The sequence below is a fragment of the Pezoporus wallicus genome, unplaced genomic scaffold, assembly GCF_028554395.1.
Source record: "Pezoporus wallicus isolate ANWC-B61680 ecotype Strahan unplaced genomic scaffold, APGP_CSIRO_Pwel_v1 contig_10426, whole genome shotgun sequence".
Classification (NCBI taxonomy): Eukaryota; Metazoa; Chordata; class Aves; order Psittaciformes; family Psittacidae; genus Pezoporus; species Pezoporus wallicus.
In genome coordinates this window covers 25,465-46,733 of record NW_026636432.1, presented here as the reverse complement: position 1 = coordinate 46,733, position 21,269 = coordinate 25,465, and the positions used below count along the sequence as shown (strand labels likewise).

The 21,269-nt window shown below is 60.5% G+C and overlaps 1 protein-coding gene across 1 annotated transcript; it reads left to right on the top strand.

Annotated features, from left to right (window-relative positions):
• The first annotated feature begins 1,249 nt into the window (after positions 1-1,249).
• On the top strand, positions 1,250-18,369 carry PIK3R2 (phosphoinositide-3-kinase regulatory subunit 2). Its single transcript, XM_057400290.1, has 16 exons — positions 1,250-1,412; positions 7,377-8,103; positions 11,872-11,964; positions 12,337-12,399; positions 13,303-13,434; positions 14,490-14,691; positions 14,978-15,063; positions 15,347-15,452; positions 15,558-15,656; positions 15,756-15,936; positions 16,151-16,276; positions 16,528-16,670; positions 16,869-17,045; positions 17,274-17,345; positions 17,693-17,863; positions 18,065-18,369. The coding sequence occupies exons 2-16, from the start codon at positions 7,764-7,766 to the stop codon at positions 18,255-18,257; spliced, it is 2,184 nt and encodes a 727-aa protein (XP_057256273.1). The 5' UTR covers positions 1,250-1,412; positions 7,377-7,763; the 3' UTR covers positions 18,258-18,369.
• The last annotated feature ends 2,900 nt before the right edge of the window (positions 18,370-21,269 follow it).

Genomic DNA, 21,269 nt, shown 5'->3' with positions numbered 1-21,269 from the left:
CCAATGCCCAGTGCTGTGCCCACTGCCGTGCACCATGGCTGGTGCAGTCTCGGTGCCCGGTGCAGTGCCCCGTGCCCGATGCAGTCCCAATGCCCAGTGCCATGCCCTATGTGCAGTGCTATGCCTGGTGCAGTCCCAATGCCGTGCCTCACGCCCAGTGCCAAGCCCGGTGCAGTCCCAGTGCCGTGCCTCACGCCCAGTGCCAAGCCAGGTGCAGTCCCGGTGCCATGCCCCATGCCCGGTGCAGTCTCGGTGCCCGGTGCTGTGCCCCAAGCCCAGTGCAGTCCCAATGCCCGGTGCCGTGCCCAGTGCCATTCACCATGGCCTGTGCAGTCTCGGTGCCAGTGCTGTGCCCGGTGCAGTCTCGGTGCCCGGTGCAGTGCCCCATGCCCGGTGCAGTCCCAATGCCCAGTGACATGCCGTATGTGCAGTGCTATGCCCGATGCAGTCCCGGTGCCGTGCCCCGTGCCCGGTGCAGTCCCGGTGCCCAGTGACATGCCCTATGTGCAGTGCTATGCCCGGTGCAGTCCCGGTGCAGTGCCCCGTGCCCGGTGCAGTCTCGGTGCCCGGTGCCGTGCCCCGTGCCCGGTGCAGTCCCGGTGCCCAGTGACATGCCCTATGTGCAGTGCTATGCCCGATGCAGTCCCGGTGCCGTGCCCCGTGCCCGGTGCAGTCCCGGTGCCCAGTGCCATGCCCTATGTGCAGTGCTATGCCTGGTGCAGTCCCAGTGCCGTGCCTCATGCCCAGTGCCAAGCCCGGTGCAGTCCCAGTGCCGTGCCTCACGCCCAGTGCCAAGCCCGGTGCAGTCCCGGTGCCATGCCCCATGCCCGGTGCAGTCCCAATGCCCAGTGCCATGTCCTATGTGCAGTGCTATGCCCGATGCAGTCCCGGTGCCGTGCCCCGTGCCCGGTGCAGTCCCGGTGCCCAGTGCCATGTCCTATGTGCAGTGCTATGCCCGGTGCAGTCCCGGTGCCGTGCCCCGTGCCCGGTGCAGTCCCGGTGCCCAGTGCCATGCCCTATGTGCAGTGCTATGCCCGGCGCAGTCCCGGTGCAGTGCCCCGTGCCCGGTGCAATCCCGGTGCCGGGCCCGATCCGTGCTCCCAACCCTTCGCTAGGGGGCGCCGCCGCGCTCTCCCTCAGCGCCCAAAGCCGGTTGGTGCCGGCTCCCGCTCGGCTCCTTCCGGAGCAGCTCGGGCGAGGGGCGTGGTCCCGATCGCGTTCGGCAGCCGGGGGAAGGGGCGGGGCCGCCTCGGCTTCGGGCAGGTTCGTTCCCCTCCAGCTCCTCTCGGCTTTTTCCGGGGCGGGTTCGGGCCGTTCCGGCGGCGTTCGGGTCCTTTCCCAGGCTGCCGCTGGGCTGTGAGGCAGGAGCGGGCTGGAGCCGGGCGGCGGCGGCGGATGGGGCCGGCGGAGAGGTGGGACGGGACCGGGGGGACCGCGACCGGAGGAGGGAGGGAAGGCGCGATGGGAACCGGCGCGGGGTGCGCGGCCCCTCATCGGGAGGCGGCCCTCGCAGAGCCCCCGGCGGTGCCAGCGCAGGGTGCCCGCTACCGGGGCACTGCCACCCCCCGGGGCCTGCCCCCCCCGCCCCGAGGCGCCGGGGCTGGGCCTGTCCCCTCCTTGGGTGTCCCCCCCTCCGGCTGCCTCCATCCCCATCGCGGGGACCTCGGTGCCGTTCCCCCGTGCAGCCCCCATTGCTGCGGGCAGCGCTGCCTGTCGGGGCTGCAGGGATCCAGGCTGGGCCGGGGGCTTGGATGTGGCCTCATCCCACCGTGGTTCTGCCCAGGTCGGGTGGTGCAGGGATGCTCCCGCTCGGCTGGAATCCAGCCTGGCGTGGCTGTGGCTTTGCCGTCTCTGGGCACAGTTGCCCCCGATCCCTGGCTGTAGGATGGTGGCCAGCCCACCGTTTTCCAGTGCGGTTTGTGAGCTGTGTTTCTTGGGATGCTGTGGATGGTTCTGAGCCCCTTGAAGAGGAAGGTTCCCGTGGTCCCGTACTTCCCAAACTGAGGTATTCCCAATGGGAAGTAAACCCGGGAGGAGGGGGAACCTGTCTGGAATGAGCTCTGCAAGAGCTGGAGTGGCCCCAGCATTGTGCCTGTGGGCACCCGAGCCCAGCGCAGCGCAGGAATGGCCGCGTCTCCTCCCCATTCATGCACGGCCTTTATTTCCTGAGCAGCTCTTGGAGCCACTGGGGAACTGGCCCTGTGACTTTGTCTGTGAGAGCAGGGAATGGAGACAGCTGAGTAAATATAGCCTAAATCACTGCTTTCCTGGCCATTCCCCCGCCCTTCCCTACCGTGCGAAGGGCTGGTGTGTCCCCGAGGCTGGGTTGGCCTCTGCTGGAGTCATCGACTCTTCCATGTTGTGGGAAAGTCCAAACCATGGGTTGGTTCCTTTGGTGACTCTCTTTGACGTGGGCACATCAGGCTCAGGCTGTGCGGTTTGCAGCAAGGCTTTGGTGCTCCTTCGCTGCCCCAAACCCCTTGGGTTTTCACTTGCTAGAACAAGGTTTTAAGCACATAGAAAAACCATTTCTACCCGCAGTTGGGTCTCGCTGGACAAAAGCTCTGGGTTTGGAAGGGAAAGCTCAGCTGGAATGTGGCAAGGAGCAGAGTGGTTTCTGGAACCGGTTTGGAGCCGTGTCGGAGCGCCAGCGGTTCGCTCCGAGTGCTGCGCCGTGTTTACAATGAGAAAGAGTATTTATAATATCGAGGGCTCTTTTAATTCCTCTGGGGATAGCTGGAGCCGCAGCTTGGAGCTAAAGGAACTGAGTAATGGAAGAGAAAAAGCAGAGACAGGGGCAGTGGCTTTCTCAAGCTGGAAGGTCTCCCCTCTCAACTAGGACCCGAATGATGCTGACCCGCTAACGTGGGTGCTCCTCGCCTTGTTGCTTACTTCATGGGATTGCTGCGTTGTGCAGAGCTGCTCATAAATCATCATGGTGATTCCAAATCCCCGGGGGAGGGTGATTTTGAGCAGATAACGCAGCAAGAGCACTCGGGGGGTTGCTTTTTACCATGTCCTCAGCTGGATTCTTGAGGGAAGTGGCCAAAATGCAGCTTCTGGGTTTATTTCTGTCCAACATCCCTAACCCCAGCCCCGGGAATGCTCTTAAAATGGGAGTCTTGTGTTCTTGCTGCTTGGATGCTGGTGGAAAGGGAGCCTGGAGTGAAGTGTGGGGTTGGTGTTCTGGTCCTTCCCCCTTCAGTGCCAGCCTGGAAAAGGCTCTTGCAGGGAGGAAGAGAAGGTTTGAGGTGGGGAGCACAGGACAAGCTTCAACTGAAAGAGGAAAATCCTGTGTCAGGAGGAGCCTCTGGACAGAGTGAGAAGTCTTGGTTTGCCTGAGGTGCTCTCGGACTGTCCAGCCTTGGAGGAGAAGAGGTTGCTGAGACCTCTCTGCTCTCTGTCTGTGGCAAAGGGCTGCTGGTGGCCATGGCCAGGACCCTGCTAAACCTCAGGCTCTGCTGCCAGGTGCATGAGAAGCATTTCTTGGGGAGAAAAGAGGAGAAAAAGGTGACAGTGGCCTCAGCTGCCCCATGCCTCTGCTGCGGTGCAGTCACTGTCAGGGCAGCAGCCCTGGCTTGGGCACAGCTCCCGATGGAACTCGCTTTCCCTGCCACTATTCCCCATTTAGGAGCTGGATGGCAGTGCCATGGCAACCACCAGTGCTCCCAGCACGGCCCTGCCTCTTCCCTGCCATTGCTACCACCAGCACAGCCTCGCTTGCAGCTCCAGCCTCGTGAGGCTCCCAGGCAGGGAGCTGGCCTGGGAAGCTGCCCGGGAGCACAGGAATTGCTGTGCTGTTTGTCCCCCGGTCTAAACCAGGCTTTGCCAGGCTCCTGCTCGCTGCTTCGGCTGCATGCGGGTGCAGCGTGACCCACGGCGTGCTCCTGCCACTGCCAGGGCATGGGGCCAGCAGAGCTGCCTGGCTGTGTGGGTCAGAAGGACTCAGTGCGGCAGCAGTTGTCACCATAGGGCAGCACATGGCAGGCGGGCCCGTGTCGTTTCTATTCCCATCCCTCGTTGCATACATCCCATTTTCTGGCTTTTCTTAAAGGAAAGCTTTGTTCTCACTGTTTGCAACCCGTTAACGTGGAGGGGTTTGCAGTTCAAGGCTTACTTTGGGGGGCGGTTTTGTGCTCGCTGAGGCCGTGCTGGAGCTTGAAAAGCTTTGAGCTGGGTAGATTGGTGTAAGCATAATTTTCCTTTAAGTATTTGTATGCATTCTTTTGCCTCACTGGAGGGAAAGGAACGCTCAGCATCGCTTTGAGTCAAGCTGCACTTTGAACTGCGTTTGGAACTGGCTTTAAAAGCCCAGGAACCACATTTAAAACGTTAAGATGCTTTTATTTCTGCGCTAGGCACACACAAAAAAAGACTCGTAATGTGGTTTTTGTTTCAACCCCATGCATTCAACAAAGACAGTATTGACAGCAGGGAATGAATCGAGGGCTTGTTTCTGGGTGCTGACAGAGATTTACCAAAGGTATGTGCTTGGCTGGTGCCTGGGATTGCCAGAGCAGCCCAAGCAAGTGCTCACCACACCAGCGCGGACACACGAGGCTCCTCTCCGAGAGCTGAGCGAACCTGGAGCTGGGCCCAGCTGGAATCTCTTGGCAGGCTCGGAGGTGTGCTTCCAGCCGACAGGCTCGTGCGTGTCCCGGGCTCTCGGCGCTGCCTTCCCTCCTGAGAGCTGTTACAGGGCTTTGCTGAGCTTCCCTGCAGAGGTCGGTGCCAGCGTGAACCGTGTGGATTTGGGTTTCTAGGGGGGTTCCTCACCTGCATTCACAGGCACTTGATCCCCCTGAGGAAGGCAGGTGAGGCTGCTCCAGGACCAGGCTGGCTCGAAGTCATCTGTGCCCAGTGACCCACTGGGCTGTGAAGAGCAGGGTGGCACAGAGCTGTGTCTCTGCCTTCCCAGCACAGAGAAGGTTGGAAGGATTTAGGGTAGACACAGGAAATATCCTTCCCTGTGAGGGTGCTGAGGCGCTGGCACAGGGTGCCCAGAGAAGCTGTGGCTGCCCCATCCCTGGCAGTGTTCAAGGCCAGGTTGGAGCAAGCTGCTCCAGTGGAAGGGGTCCCCATGGCAGGGGTTGGAGCTGGAGGAGCTTTAAGGTCCCTTCCAACCCAAACCAGTCCCTGATTCTATGAGCTGTTGGAGCCACACGGTGCGGCAGAAGGTGCGGGAACCTGCTCTTTGGAGAGACTTGGTGCTCGGGAGCAGCTTCCCAGCCCTCCGCACGGATCCGCTTTGAAAAGCCACGGAACAAGTTCACCAGGGCTGAAGGTTTTGTCCTTCCTTCAGCTGCACTGGCTTGTCTGAGGCGCCTGGAGCCGGCCCCGGGCTGCACGGGTGGAATCCGGGGAGGTGCCTGCCAGGGAGCCCTGACCCCACGGGCTTTGGGTTCTGCTGCCTCTGGGTGCATCGCGGGGTCTGGGAGCTGCCGGAGTCTTTCCCAGCAGCCGCTCGGGCCCTTGGCAGGCAGGCAGTGCCCATCGGCTCTGTGGGACCTTGACAGGCAGCGCTCAGATGGGCGAGGGGCGGGCAGGCAGCCCGCTCATAAATCTCTCTTTATGCTCTGGATCATGAAGTAATATTTTCCTGGCTGGGAAAATGGGATCGGGGGAATGTGGGCTCTGCAGCGAGCTCTCCGCAGCCGCCAGCCCCGAACGGTGGGAGCTCGCATGGTGCAGGGATGTGCAGGGATGTGCTGCCGCTGCCAACACCAGGAACCTCCCCGGGGTCTCTCCATGAGTTCTGCAAGCCTGGTGTTGCTCCAGGGAAGCTCTCGAGCAACCAGGATCAGGCTCAGTCCTGTTCCCCAGCCACCAGAGCCTGGCCACGAGTGTCTTCCCTTGCCAGGGGCAGCGCCTGCTCAGTCGTGGCACAGCCGGGACACTTGCCCAAGCACAGGCAACCGGTGCAGGCCCTGGCTGCTGCACAGGCTTCATGTGCCACGGCCTCTTTGTGCCTTTCTTTGGCAAGGGAAGGAACCCACAGATCCTGGCTGTGGGGACATGGAGCTGGCTCCTCTCGGAGGGCTCGTACTGGTCTCAGATTCGTGCAGGAGAGGGGTTTGTAGCTGATGTGAGCTGGAACATGTTGCGGGTCCAAGAAGGGTTATTTTGGAGGACTGCAGGTTACCAGTGCCGGTGCATCTCGCATAGTCCAGCCTTGGCTCTGTGCCATGCTTGGTTGTGCGTTGATCCTGCTGGGACGAGTGTCCCCCCTCCCTTTGCTCCTCACCTCCCTCCACAGAGGCTGTCACAGCCCTGAGCAGCACCTTCCTGCTCACTAACAGCTTTCAGAGGAGACTGGAGTTTGAGCTGGGTTTGGTGGTTTCTGGGCCAAAACAGCTCCAAGCCATTACCAGGACCTGCAGTGTTTCAGCAGGCCTTGGGTGTCCCTGAGCAGGCTGGTCCCTGGCTGCCCCAGCTCCTTGTAGGTCCTGTCCTGGGCTGCATGCCATCCTATGGGAACCCGGAATGCTGGGATTTGCCTGGGGGAGGTGGAAAACTGGCCTGTGCGGCCGGGAGGGGATGGGAAAAAGAGGACGTGCCTGGCTGCTGGGAATGCCCCAGCTCACCCATCTCTTCCACAACATGTTGGAACCCAGGTTCCTGCCTTTCGGAGGATTTCTGGGCAGGGCAGGCAGCAGATTCTTCCATTTCTGAATAGCTGAAAGGCAGAGGAGCAGCTCGAAGCAGGCTTGAAGGCTCCTCAAGATGATTTTAAGGCCATCTCTGCAGAAGGAATCCGTGCCTGCACTTGATGCTGCTGCTTTGCTCAGAGCAAAGCTTTGAAGTGCTGCTCTGTGGGAATGGCAAAGCCTTTCACTGAAGGCTTGGTTAAGCTCCATCTGTGGGCAGCTACCTTCAGCAGACTGCCTCGGGGGGGATTGCATGGGGAGATGTAAAGGTGAGCTGTGAAATGGAATCGGTTGAACCAGGGAAGGTTGAATCTGTTTGTTCAGAGCCTCCCAACTGGGGCTTGCAGGGTGACTCTTTTCTGCATGCAAGTTCCTGCATAAGGGCTGGTTTGTCCCACTTGCTGTCTTCATGTTTGCATAAGTGCTATGAGGAGGGTAAGCTGCAGAAGCAGGAGTGAACCTCCTTAAGATGCAGAGCTGGTGCCTGACTGTGGCAGAGAGGAGGTGGCATTCCTGCTTGCAGCTGCTGGCTCCAATCCTGCTTTTGGGAGTCTAAACTGGTATTAGCATGTCCCAGTTGGATCCAGGGCTCAGCATCAGCTGGTAGGGAGGAAAGAAACGAGTCCTGCCTCTCTCAGGTGCTCAGATGAACCCCTCATTTGAATGGTGGTGTCTCAGGAAGGTGAGAGGTGTCTGGCTTTGCATTAACAAGTTGTCTTCTCTTTGCAGGCCCTGGGAAGGCAGACGTAGCGCCCTACGCTGTTCTGGGCTGGAAGCCCACTGTGCTTTTGCCCCTGGGACTCCAAGAAACCTGCTTCTTTTTTGGTGAAGCAGACCCTGATCTCCTGTTTCTTTGCTGCATGCCCGCTCGCGACTGCTGGATTATGTTTGTCTCCTTCTCCCTTTGCTCCATCATTTGGTTGAATCGTGGCTTCAAGCTAAGGAAAAGGGGCTGCACTTAAGCACACTGGGACACCCGGACCACGCTCCTGGGGTGCTGGTTCATGCAAAGACATTAAGAGTGCTGATGGGGGAGACCTGCCTTTGAAATCCCTCCTCTGCCACCAGAAACCTGCTGCCTCACCGTCTGGAGCCCTTCTCCCCGCAGCAGAGAGAATGGGCAGCACCGATGGGTTCCAGTACCGTGCGCTCTACCCCTACCGCAAGGAGCGCGAGGAGGACATTGATCTGCTGCCTGGGGACATCCTGGTGGTGAGCAAGGGGGCCCTGCAAGCCTTGGGCTTCAAAGACGGCGATGAGCAGACCCCCAATCAGATCGGATGGATCCTGGGTGTCAACGAGCGGACCAAGCAGAAGGGCGACTTCCCGGGCACGTACGTGGAGTATGTGGGGCCGGTGAAGATCTCGGTGCCCTCGCACCGGCCCCGAGTGCAGAGGCCTCTGCCCGCCACGCCGGGCGCCAGCGGCTGCCGCCTCCCCGAAGCTCTGGAGCAAGGTAAGCCCTGCTGCGTGCTCCCACCCTCCTCTGCTCCTGGCACGTGGTGGCTGAGGGGCTGCGAGAGGCTCTGCTGGGCAGCACTGGGTTGATTGCCCCATCGTGGTGGCTGCGGTTGTGGTTTAACTCCAGCCAGCAACTAAGTGCCACGGAGCCACTCGCTCCTTCCCTGATCCCAGTGGGATGGGGAGGAGAAGTGGGGGGGGGGAAATGGTAAAATCCGTGGGTTGAGATAAGAACAGTTTAATAATTGAAATCAAGTCAAATATAATAATAATGGAAAGGGAGATAACAAAAAGAGAGGAATAACTTAAGGAAAACAAGTGATGCGCACTACAGTTGCTCACCACTCCACTGACAGATGGCCAGCTTGTCCCCAGGCAATGATTGGCCCCTTCCAACCAACTTCCCCCAGTTTCTATACTGGGCATACTGGTTATGGAATATCCCTTTGGCTAGTTCAGGTCAGGTGTCTTGCCTGTGCTTTTTCCCAGCTTCTTGTTCCCCTCCTCACTAGCAGAGTATGAGAAACTGAAAAGTCCTTGACTTAGGATAAGCACTACTTAACAACTGAAATACCAGTGTGTTATCACCGTTATTGTCAGCCTAAAGCCACAGCACAGCACCGCACCAGCTACTAGGAGGAAAATTGACTCTACCCCAGATGAAGCCAGGACAGGGCTCACATTCAGACCTGGCCAAGAGAAGAGCACATTGTTCCTCCAGCTTATCAATCTGCTCAGCAGAACTTCTTGGGTTGAGCCTTGTCCCACTCCTGCCTCTCCAAGATCTTTCTCCCTCTCTGGCATGCAGCTTAGCCAGGATCCCTGGGGTCCTTGGTCCCTCCCCCTGCTCTGCTGAGGGTTTTACCCCTCTCCCTCTCTTTAGGAATAAGCCCTGACCTCTTCCCAGCGACCTCTCAGCCTCTGGAGCACCATTGCTCCCTGCTAAGAGCCGCTCAGCCCTGCTGAGACACACAATTGCTTGTCTCTGGGCAAGAGGAGAAAAGTCAGGGTCTAAAAGAGTCCTTCCGAGAACTGGAGCTAATGGCTTGTCTGCCTGGCACCCATCCCTCCCTGAGGATGCAGAGCTCTCCCTGGGGCCAGGCAGCCACCCTCGGGCAGGACGTGGGCCATCCTGCAGCTGCTTCCCAGCCGGCGCTGGGCTTGGCATGGACCTGGTCCGGGAGCTGGGAATGCTGCCATAGCCCGGCACTGCCTGTGGAGCTCCAGCAGCTGCCTGCCCGCTGCCTATTGAACATAAACCCTGTGGCAGGGGCTCTGAGGTGGCCCAGAGGGGTGACAGCCACCCTTTGCCTCCCCGTGCCTTGCAGAAGACCTTGCGTGATGCACTCAGGAGGACTAGGGGCAGCAGGAGCTGGTGGGCATCAGAGCACACTCCTGGCTGGCAGTCCTATGTCCTTCCCATCCTCTGTCCAAAAGCCATGGTTAATCCCATCAGCTGCTTCTAGCTGTGGGAAATACCCCTGGGGTCTTAAGGAATGGAAAGAAGCCCCCATCCCATAAACCAGGGTGGCGGGGCTGGTGCAGCTCCCCACAGCTGCCTCCCGTGCTCCTGCTCCTGGAGCCAGAGGGGTGGAAACAGCTCCGTGGGCTGGGAATGTGGTCAGGCAGTGCCTTTGGGCTGGCAGCGAGAGCTGCTGACCTGAGTCACCCCGCAGAAAGCTGCTCCTCTTGGGAGCCTGGGATGTGCTCTGCAGGGGATGCGTTGGCCTTGTCTGCATCCAGCCCTGTGCTCCCTCGGGGGCTGGATTTAAGCCTTTGTGGACTCCCTCTCCTCCTCCTCCTCCTCGAGCAAGGCTTGGCAGAGGTGTGTCTGGATGGTCAGAGCTGCTGACCCGTGCAGGGCTGTGAAAGAAGGTGCGTTCCAAAGCTCCTGACACACAGAAAAGATGCAGTTAGGAAAGAAACCCAAAGTCAGCCAGTCTGCATCCTGCCTGGGGATGGAGCACAGTGAGGGTCAGGTACAAGGGTTCATGAGGAGGGTGCCAGCACCTGTGGGTGCATCCCCCTCCCCAGCCAGCCTCCATTTGGGGCACAGCAGGGACCTGCAGAGTGGCAATTCAAACACCCAAGGGCTATTTTCCAGTGCAGGCTGCTACGATGCTGCTGGGGAGATGTGTTTTTGCAACTGAGAAACTGCATTGGAGCCAAACCCGTGTTACTTCCTTGCGGGCTGCGCTTTGGGAGGTGCAGGGATGCCCCACAAAGCTCAGAGCTGCTGGGGTTTCTGCCCTGTTCCCCTCAGCCTGGCTGACAGGAATCCCTTACCCCCCTCCCAGTGTCACACGTGGAGCAGGGCCAGCACCACCTCCGTCCCCCCCCCCCCCCGCCTGGGGGTACAAGGAGCCCCGGCGTGTTCCAGCGGTGGATTTACGAGCTGCCGCTGTTTGCCTTCCATGAGGAGGAGCCGAGCGGAACATGCGGCTCGCTGCTATTTCCGCAGCTGCCCCGGCCCTGCTCTGAGCAGCCTTGTGCAGGGCAGCGCGGCCCCGCGGGCTCGGGAGCTGCTGCTGGGCAGAGCAGGAGCAGGCAAAGGCAAAGGCAAGCTGCTGCCTGCTGAAGCAGCACATTCCCGGCCGGGCCACGTGGGCAGCCCCACTGTTTACTCTCCCTTCAGCCCTTCCCAAGGGTCAGGCTCGGAGCTGCCAGCCTGGAAGCTTGCCTGGGTCTTCAGCACCACGCTGGGCCCCTTCCCATGGCCAGGGGCTCCTTCCCGTTGGGGTTTGCTCCCCCCCCTGCTCCAACAGCACAGGCTTAGACAGAACTGGGTGCTCCCCTTTCTGTGGCTGCTTTGTCTCGCTGTGAGGCTGTGGGTGCAGGAGGCTCGGGCCAGTGTGGGGTTTCAGCTCGCTGTGCCTCATGGTAAGACCACACCGGGCGAGTTCAGGTCAGATCCATGACAACAGAGCTGTGTTTCGCAACGGGGAGCAGCCTTTTGGCTCTGCATCCCCAGAATGGAGCGTGTCCGGTGTCTGCACTGACCGTGGGGGTCCCGGAGGAGCCTCCCGCACCGGCTGGTGCTCAGCTGGATGCAAGACAGGGCCTGGCACCGCTCGTCCTTCAGCAGGGATCCTACTGGCAGCTGCCTGGCCGGGCCTGCGTGCTCTTGCCCCGGCATGCATCACCCTCCAGCACTGGGGAGCCCAGAGCTGGGACCTTCGGCTCCTCTGGAGCGAAATGCCACCCGCTGCAGGGCTGTAAATCCTCCCTCTGGGAGCAGAGGAACCCCAGTGCCGTGCCGTGTCCTGTTGCAGCTTGCTGGAGGCTGTGGGCTCCCGGGCAGAGGGAGGCCGAGGGCTGGTTTCCATGTTAAACGAGCAGTCAAGAGCAGGAATTTGCTGACATGGAGTTCTGTCTGAATCGCTGGATTAAGCACAGCTCAGCCCCAGGAGCCAGCTCCCTGGCCCTGCTCCTCTGCCAGCCCTGTGCTGGGCAGGCACCGACCCCAGCCTGGGCTCCAGGAGCTCTGCTACCCCCAGGCTCTGCCTCCTGTGCTCTGCAGGAGCGAGAGGGATCCCCTGTGCACACCCCATTAGGGGCTTGGAGCAAGGCCAGGCTTGTTGTGAGCCAGCTCCCAGGCTCCCCCAGCCCCTGTGCAGTGTTTGCAGGGGCTGCAGCCCTGCTGCAGGGGCCACGGCTTTCCTCACTCTTGGATTCAGCTGTTAAGGGTGAGGTGGTTGTGCCCTGGCCGGGCTCTGCTGGGGGCTGAGCTGGGGCTGACCCCTTTCTCCCTCTCTCTTCGCAGGGTCTCCTCTCCTGGAATTGCAGGAGCAGTTCAGCCCTCCCGAGCTCGCACCCCCACTGCTGGTGAAGCTGGTGGAAGCTATTGAGAAGAAAGGTAAGGGGGGATGTTGGTACCCCTGAGCCCCGCAGGGAGGGCAGAACGGGGGGCGGTTGTCTTTAAAAGCCCCATGGGATGTGCAGGGCTCAGCTGCCTGCAGAAGGGGAGGTTCCCTAGAGCCAAGCTTGATCCCACTGCGCCCTCCTGCATAGGGGCCTGGGGTGCGGGTGCTGGGTCTGCATGCCCTGGATGGGTGCTGGGGTTTGGGAATCACTTCCAGCCTGTGTCTATGCCACGGGGGGGGGAGAAACAAGGACACTGAATGGGGAGTCCTGGGGGCCAAGGGGGCTGCAGGAGGTTGGCCTGGACCCCCTCCAGGCCTGGTTCAGGCGGTGCTGGCAGCTGAGCGCCGTGTCCCCGCTTCCACAGGGATAGACAGCGAGATGCTGTACAGGACATCTGGCTCCGAACTGAGGCAAGCGCTGAGAACCGGTAAGAACCAGCTCGGCGCGGGGAGGAGGCGAAGGCGCTCAGATGGAGGAGATTAGTGCCTGAGCCAGCGCCAGCAGTAATGCAAGCCAGGCCAGGCAGTTCCTGACTCCCAGCATGCTGCCGGGGGGGCTGGCCCCACACATCCCCAGGGGAAGGGGGGGACAGGACATTCCTGGAGCAAAGGGGGGACGTGGTGCTGGTGAACCCTTGTGCTTGTATCCTGCTCTCTTCAGGCGCCCTGCTCTGTTGATGGGCTGCCGGAGACTGCTCTGCCTCTGTCACAGCACTCAGAAGCGGGGAGGGGGGGACTTTGAGCTCAGTTTGGGGGCTGGAGCCGTGGCTCCGCTCTGCCGGCAGCCGATGGCTGTACCGGGGAGCCTCCGGAGCTGTCTGCCGCTTGGCTGAGCTTGGGCCTCATCCAGCACTGTGCTGGCTTGTCCCCTTCCACAGACGTTCTTGCAAACCCCAGCTGCATGGTGCCGGCAGCTCTGGCTGTGCTGCTTTTGGGACAGGCTTTGTTGCCGTCCCGACATGGGATGGCTCGGTTTGAGGGAGCTGTTTTCCCCACTGGGGTCAGTGTGGGGCTGGTCAGGCGGTGCTGGCCTCGACCAGCAGCAGCGAACAAAGCTCCTAACCCTAACCCACCTGGTGCCCAGGATTACTGCAGCATGGCTGAGGGCAAAGAGGGTGGGCACCCAAAATGAGCTCTACCCCATCCTGGGGGGGGAGAACCTGCCTGGGTTCCCAGAGGCAGGTTGGTTTTGGGGTGCAGGTATCACTTCCAGGCATCCTCCTCCTGTTGGCTGCCCTGTCCTGTGATAGGTGCTTGGATGGGGTGCGATGGTGTCCAGGGTGGGGGCCGGGAGCTGCACCCATCACCATGGCACTTCTGTACCCTGGCAGATTGGACCCTGGGCGACCTGGAGCCCTTGGACGTGCACTCCTTGTGTGAGGCGGTGCGGAGGTACCTGCAGGACCTGCCCTCCCCCGTGGTGCCAGTGGCCGTGCACGGAGACATCCTGCGCATCCTGCAGGGTAAGGGCCTCCCCTGGCTGCATTTGGAATGGGTGGCTGTGTGGGGTGGATTGCTTGGGAATGGGGGGCTCTGTGGGGTGGATCACTCGGGAATGGATGCCTGTGTGGGGTGGATCACTGGGGAGTGGGTGATTGTGTGGGGTGGATCGCTTGGGAATGGGGGGCTGTGTGGGATGGATCACTTGGCAGTGGGTGGCTGTGTGGGATGGATCGCTTGGGAATGGGTGGCTGTGTGGGATGGATCGCTTGGGAATGGGTGGCTGTGTGGGATGGATCACTTGGGAATGGGTGGCTGTGTGGGGTGGATATCTGGGGAATGGGTGGCTGTGTGGGATGGATCACTCGGGAATGGGTGGCTGTGTGGGGTGGATATCTGGGGAATGGGTGGCTGTGTGGGATGGATCACTCGGGAAAGGGTGCCTGTGTGGGGTGGATCGCTTGGGAATGGGTGGCTGTGTGGGATGGTTCACTCGGGAATGGGTGGCTGTGTGGGATGGATCACTCAGGAATGGGTGGCTGTGTGGGGTGGATCACTCGGGAATGGGTGGCTGTGTGGGGTGGATCACTCGGGAATGGGTGGCTGTGTGGGGTGGATCACTCGGGAATGGGTGCCTGTGTGGGGTGGATCACTCGGGAATGGGTGGCTGTGTAGGATGGATCACTCGGGAATGGGTGGCTGTGTGGGGTGGATCACTGGGGAATGGGTGGCTGTGTGGGATGGATCACTTGGGAATGGGTGGCTGTGTGGGGTGGCTCACTGGGGAATGGGTGGCCGTGTGGGGTGGCTCACTGGGGAATGGGTGGCTGTGTAGGATGGATCACTGGGGAATGGGTGGCTGTGTAGGATGGATCACTGGGGAATGGGTGGCTGTGTGGGATGGATCACTCGGGAATGGGTGCCTGTGTGGGGTGGATGTGTTTGGGGTATTAAAGCAAGTCCTGTCCCTATGGGACATGACCCCTGCTGCTGACGGCACTCCCGCAGTGCCGCAGCTGGAGCGCGGAGCGGTGCTGCCTGTCCCCACTCTTCCATCGGGTCTGGTTCTCTTCCCCAGAGGTTCCCCAGCCGGAGAATTGCCGGAAGCAGCTGCTGCTGGCCCTGGAGTCGCCTGCGGTCCCGCTCCAGAACACGCTCACCCTGCAGTTCCTGCTCCGGCATCTGGGGAAGGTATCGCAGCAGGCCGAGAGCAACAGCCTCCACCCTCGGGCCCTGGGAGAGATCTTCGGCCCCCTTCTCCTCCGGCTGCCTGGGGCCAGGTACGTGAGGCTTTTGGGTTCCAGCCTCTGTGCCTGGCAGGACCCGGAGTCCAGGCTGGGAGAGGAGGTCTGCCCGCAGCCCCTGCCTCGCTGCACGGGGGATTAAACTCCTGGCAGCACACAGAGGTGGGACTCAAAGCCAGGGCAGAGCCTTGCCTCTGTGTCAGCCTGGGGTCTGGCAGCTGGGATGAACCGCCTGCCCCTTTGCCCAGGGAGCACGGGAGCAGTGCCAGGTTTCCCCCCACCCCAGAACTGCTCCTCCTACTTGGCTCCTCTCTCCCTGCAGCCCAGAGCTGAGCCCTGACTTCTCCGTCCTGTTTTTGGAGATGCTTCTGCCGACGAAGGAGCTGGAGCCAGAACAGTTGCCTCCAGGTACTGAGATGCCCATTCCTCGGGGCCTAAAGCGCTGGGGTTTGTGCTCTGGGGATGTGGAGTCTCTGCCCCCCGTGAGCGGGTTGCTGAGGGCATTTCTGGAGCCCACCTCGAGGCATTCATCTGCTGCTGTGGATGTGCCTGGAGCAGCTCCCCGCAGTGTGGTGGCCAAGGGGGCTTCCCAGGATAGTCACAGCAGGGAGGCAGACTCAGTGCTCCAAGGGATTGCCTGTGGGCAGCTGGAACTTGGGCTCGCCCCGCTTCCCTCCTCCTTCTCTTACAGCCTTGCCTCCAAAACCCCCTAAGCCAAAGCCCAGCGCAGCCAGCTTGGCCAACGGGAACAGCGTGTCTTTGCAGGACGCCGAGTGGTACTGGGGTGACATCTCACGGTAAGGGGATGGCTGGCAGCCCACATCCCGGGTGCCCTGTCCATGGCATTCTCTAGGGGAGCTCTGGTTGCATCTCACAGGCTGTAACAATCGCATTCCTTGCAGGGAGGAGGTGAACGAGAAGCTACGGGACACACCGGATGGTACCTTCTTGGTGCGCGACGCCTCCAGCAAGATCCAGGGGGAATACACCCTCACACTCAGGTAGGGCACCGGGGGGTCCCTGTGCTGACAGCAGCCTGGATGAGAAGCTGTCAGGCTGGAAGGTGGTGCTGAGTGTCCTCTCCTCTCCCGTCACTGCAGGAAGGGAGGCAATAACAAGCTGATCAAGATCTTCCACCGGGAAGGGAAGTACGGCTTCTCGGAGCCCCTCACCTTCGGCTCGGTGGTGGAGCTCATCACCCATTACCGGCACGAGTCACTGGCCCAGTACAACGCCAAGCTGGACACCAGGCTGCTCTACCCCATCTCCAAGTACCAGCAGGTGAGGCCTGTGCAGTGCTGGCCAGGGGCATTTGCTCGTCCATCCCCAGTCCTTTGGTAAAGGTCGATGTCCCACCTCTTCCCCATGCTGGGATGTTGCTGTGTGGGGTGACAGCCAGCCTGCAGGACTGGTGGGGTTTTGTGGGACCAGCTGCCTCGCAGAGGGGCTGCTGTAGGGCAGGAGCAGGCCCTGAGGGAGGCTCTGTGTATGGCAGGACCAAGTGGTGAAGGAGGACAGCGTGGAAGCCGTCGGGGAGCAGCTGAAGGTCTATCACCAGCAGTACCAGGACAAGAGCTGGGAGTACGACCTGCTGTATGAGGAGTACACGCGCACGTCCCAGGTACACAGGCACTGCCTTCCCCCTGGGCTGCCCTGACATCTTGATGGCCACTGCTGGGCACGGAGGGGAGCAGGGGTTGGGCATCCCCTGCCTCACTTTGCTGCTGGACTTGAGAGTGGGCTTTGAAGAGGGAGATACTTTGGCTGCAGCGAGGACAGTGCTTCTTTGGGGAGGGGGAAAGAGAGGATGCGAACGGGCAGAACATGCCCCAGTGCTCCCCTGTCCTCAGCTCTCCCCTCCCTTCTCCTCAGGAGCTGCAGATGAAGAGGACTGCAATTGAGGCCTTCAACGAGACAATCAAGATCTTTGAGGAGCAGTGTCAGACGCAGGAGAAATGCAGCAAGGAGTACATCGAGCGCTTCCGGCGGGAGGGCAATGAGAAGGAGGTGCAACGGTGAGGACAGGGGGTGCTGCTGCCCTGCCTGGGGAAGGGCTCTGCAGGGCTGGAAGCTCCTCCTGGCCCAGCACAGAGCTGAGGCACGCAGAGCCCTTGTCTCTCCAGCAGTGTGCTGTGTGCTGGAGCTGGCAGGCTGCCTCCTCCGCCTCCCCCACCCTGGCTCACAGCCTCCTTCCCCCCTCCTCTTTCTCCCAGGATCCTCATGAACTCGGAGAAACTCAAGTCCCGCATCACGGAAATCCATGACAGCAAGATGAAGCTGGAGCAGGACCTGAAGAAACAAGCCTCGGAGAACCGGGAGATCGACAAGCGCATGAACAGCCTCAAGCCAGACCTCATGCAGCTGCGCAAACTGCGGGACCAGTATTTGGTGTACGTAGCTCCTGCCCCCGTGGAGGGCTGGGAGTGGGGCCCTGCTCCCCCCCCAGCCATCTGGCTGCCTCCTTGAGGGCTTTGGGGCTTGTCAGACCAGCTTGTGGGCTGCTGCGTGCAGGAATGAACCCTGCAGCGGCGGCCTCGGGCACGGCTGCTGCCCTCTGGTGATGGCTGCTCCAGTGGCGTCTGGCCTGGGCACGCTGAGCTCTGCCTCTCCTTCCCCAGGTGGCTGACGCAGAAGGGTGCCCGGCAGAAGAAAATCAACGAGTGGCTGGGTATCAAGAACGAGACGGAGGAGTGAGTGTTCCTGTGCGCCTTGTGCTGGGATCAGCAGCCCTGGGGGTGTTGCAGAGAACGTGTAGATGAGGCCCTCAGTGGCAGGGTTTAGTGGTGGATTTGGCAGTGCTGGGGTAAAGGTTGGACTTGATGATCTTGAAGGTCTTTTCCAGCCTGGTTGATCCTATGATTCTGTATGGGGGGGGTGGGGGGGTGTGTGTATGCTGGGGCTGATCCCATCTCCCTACCTGGGAGCTGAGAGCATCTTTCCTGCCGGAAGGGGTGCTGGCATCTAGCAGTGGGAGGGGAGCTGTGGGGGCCACGTGCCCAAACTGAGGGGGTCTGCCCCTCCCTGTGCTCAACTGCAGCCAGTACTCCATGATGGATGATGAGGAGGAGCTGCCCCACCACGAGGAGCGAACGTGGTACGTGGGGAAGATCAACCGTTTGCAGGCAGAAGAGATGCTTTGTGGCAAGCGGGACGGCACCTTCCTGATCCGCGAGAGCAGCCAGAAGGGATGCTACGCCTGCTCCGTGGTGTGAGTATCTCCATGTGCTGGGATGGGGCTGGCGTGGGCTCTGCTCCCGCATTCCAGCTCGACAGATGCTGGAGCTGGTGGAAGCATCAAGCTGGGCTCCCGAGGTGGCCCAGATGTGTCATTGGGCTGCTCTGGTGATGCCTGCTTGTGCTCTGCTGTCCCTGTCCCACTGCTGACCCGTGTCCTTTCCGTCCCTGGCAGGGTGGACGGTGACACCAAACACTGTGTGATCTACAAAACAGCCACAGGCTACGGGTTCGCTGAACCCTACAACCTCTACGCCTCCCTCAAGGACCTGGTCTTGCACTACAAGCACACGTCCCTGGTGCAGCACAATGACTCCCTGAATGTCACGCTGGCTCACCCTGTCCTTTCCCAGCCACCAGCCAGATGAGCAGCCCATGCACAACGTAACAGCTGCCTTCAGCTTCTCCCCAGGGCGCTGCTTTCTGGCTCTGGACTCTTTGCACCCTGTATAGTTGAGTCTCTGTGCTCCTGCCCCTCCAGAGCCTCTGAGATGTCTGTGACTGTTCCTGGTGTCCCTTTTGGTCAGTAGCTGAAACCCGTGTTGGCTGGTGGGACAAAACGGCTGGGCTGTTGATTCCCAGTGGACTCCAGCCTTTAGGAAGCAGGATCCAGTCGTGATTGAATTGCTGGGGTGAGCACAGTCCTCTCTCCTTCCCCAATAAGCAGGTCAGATCCCCTCTTGCTGGCAGGTCGCCCCACTATGCATCACTGTAGAGGTAGATCCCCAGTTCCAAGGGGCTCCCTGCTGCTTGGATGCTGGAGGAGGCAGAGGAGGAGGAGGCTCCGCTGAGCATGTGCATCCTCCACTCTCCCTTCCCTTGGTGACTTGCAGGCTGTGGCAGTGTCTGGTACGAGAGGTGCTGCTCTTCCATGCAGAGACTCATTTAGAAAGGAGAAACCCTGTCCTCTGGAGGGCTTTTCAACCCAGGTTTCTGCTCCACACCATGCCCCACCTGCCCATCTTGTTCTCTCATTCCATAATCACCTCTGGAGTGTTGCTGTCCGGGGAGGGAGGATCCAGTTAGTGAGGAATCTCTCGCCTTAGTTGTGCCAGCTAAGCTGTGAAATCCGTGTGGGTGCCGTGTGTTTGCCCCGGGCAGAACCTCTGGATGCACAGCTCCTTGTTTCTGGCTGTCTTGGGTGATCCTTCCCCTTGACGCTCACTGTAGCTCTGTAAATACGGTTCCTTTTGTAATCAGCTGCTTTCCTAGTGCTGGTGTTTGCTGAAGTCTCACTACCCAGCAGCTGCCCAGGCTGCTGCAGACCCGGGTCCTGCCAGCTTGAAGCAGGAGGGGGCCGGAGGCCGACGCACACTACGAGCCCTGTACAAAATGAAGGAGCTCCCTGCTGCAGGAGGACGGTATCTGCTGGGCCGAGGGCCTTGGCACGTACAAACGTATATGCATGATGTGGAACTCTGTATGCAAAGCACTTAGAATCATGAGTACTGTATGGGGGTGAAGGAACTGGCTGTTGCTGTTGTGCTGCCCCTCGGAGCTGGCTGGTGCAGGCAGGGATTTGTTGGGTCTGAGCTCAGAGGGCTCAAGGGCCACAGAGGTGGCTCTGCTGGACCTGGGCTGAGAGTTGAGGCCACGGTGGCATTTGCTTCACTGGGTTATCCTGCCTGCCTGCCTTGAAGGAAGCATTAATTGTCCTCTTGATTTGCTGGAGAGGCTCTTTCCCTGCCAGAGCTGCATCCTTGGGCTGGATGCTGTGGGCTTCGCCGCTTCTGTTGCTGTCGGACCTGCGAGGTGCTGCCTGCTCGTGCTCTGCATCCTGCCCTTGATGCGCCATCTGTGTCGGGTACCTCCTCCCCCAGCTCTGCTTTGCCCTGATCCTTTTGGATCTGGGGTTGCTGGAGCAAACATCCCATCCCCATTGCTTGTGGCAGCTTCTGTGCTCGGCTGTACAGCCCCCATTCCCTGCATGCCCTCTGCAGGCCCTGGGCTGTGGTTTTGGGGCTGGTTCCTCACCGTTTGGTGCTCTCAGGCCACGGTGCAGCAGTGCCAGCCCTGACCCATCACAGCTCAGGGTGCCCAAGTGCCATGGAAGGGGCAGGCACCAGCCCCGGGGAGCTGTGGGGTGCAGAGCCCGGAGGAGGCCGTGTGTGGCTTCAGGCATCACTTGGGAAAAGCCACCAGGGATAATGAAGGGAATAGTGAGCGATGAGAACGTGTGGGAATGGGGAAGGCAGGCTTTGGTGCTCATAGCCCTTTCTGCAGAGGCCTCTGGGGGGGGGGGGTGCCATGCCAGCACCCCAAAGCTTCTGGCCAGGCTCCCACCCCATTCCCAGCAGTGTATTTCCTTCTCTCACCACGTTCTTTGCTCCTCCTGGCTCAATTCCTGCTCTTCTCCCCATGCAGCCCCCTTCTCGCTGGAGCCTTTTCCTCCCCAGGAGCTTGGGCAGCTCCCTGTGATAATGGGGGGGTCACAGTCACCCCCTTGCGCCCTGCAGCACCCATCACCCGTGCAGGGCTCCGCTCGCTGTGTACAAGGAGGAGGACAAAGCCCTTCCCCAGGGCTGCCTTTCCCTGATGGTGCTTGACTTGGCTCCCTGCAGCTCAGCCCTTCCCTGCACCCCCCCCCCCCGGGGGGGGGAACCCCAAGCCCTGAGCTCCCCCACAATGAAGCTGGTTGTGATTTGTCCCGCGCTGCTTTGCTGGTGCTGTTGGTGCTGCTGGATGCCGCCGCTCGCGATGTGTCCCCAGGCCCTGGGCTGTGCTTTGCTGCTTGTGACCCCCCCCAAAAACTCCCTGTTATCCCCCCCAAACCGTGCTGCTCGCCCCCATCCCATGGGTGCAACGTGGCCGTTCTGCTCCCCGGGGCACAGCTCTGGTCTTGTCCCTCTCTATCCCAGCTTGGGATGCTCCACGCTCCCCCATCACCCCACTGAGGGCTTGGGGTGGGGTTTGTGCTCGGGGAGGATGTGGCGGCTGCATGAGCACAGCTGAGGTTTAGTTCTAGGTATATGCAATAATCCCTCGCCACTTCAGCTGCCCCGTTACCAGCAGTTGCGCTCTCTCTCTCTCTGCTCTTTCTGTCGATGTTTACTAATGTCAGCCCCATTATTTGTTACTGTAAAAGGATTTTTGTACGGTACTTCCAAAAAAAAAAACCCCACAAAACAACCACCCCCACCCCTCCCCCTAAGAAAAAACAAAAAGGAAATAAACAGAATTCATGGAACTGCTGCAGGGAATTCTGTGGGAACAGGGACGGGATTGGGACCCAGCTCGTTGTGCCCCATCCCGTGCCGGGTGGCAGCAGAGCCCAAAGGGGGGAAGCACAAAGTTCCTCCATTCCCAGCACTAGGAATGACCCCAGGGCAGAGCTGCCCCGGGCTGCTGGGGTTCGGCTTCACCCCGGCCCTGCCAGCGGC

Bases quoted from the DNA above. Each gene is read 5' to 3' on its own strand.
- PIK3R2 (XM_057400290.1), top strand. From the start codon at position 7,764: ATGGGCAGCACCGATGGGTTCCAGTACCGTGCGCTCTACCCCTACCGC. The intron at 15,064-15,346 runs GTACTGAGATGC...CTTCTCTTACAG, and splicing joins GCCAGAACAGTTGCCTCCAG to CCTTGCCTCCAAAACCCCCT. The intron at 15,453-15,557 runs GTAAGGGGATGG...CATTCCTTGCAG, and splicing joins TACTGGGGTGACATCTCACG to GGAGGAGGTGAACGAGAAGC.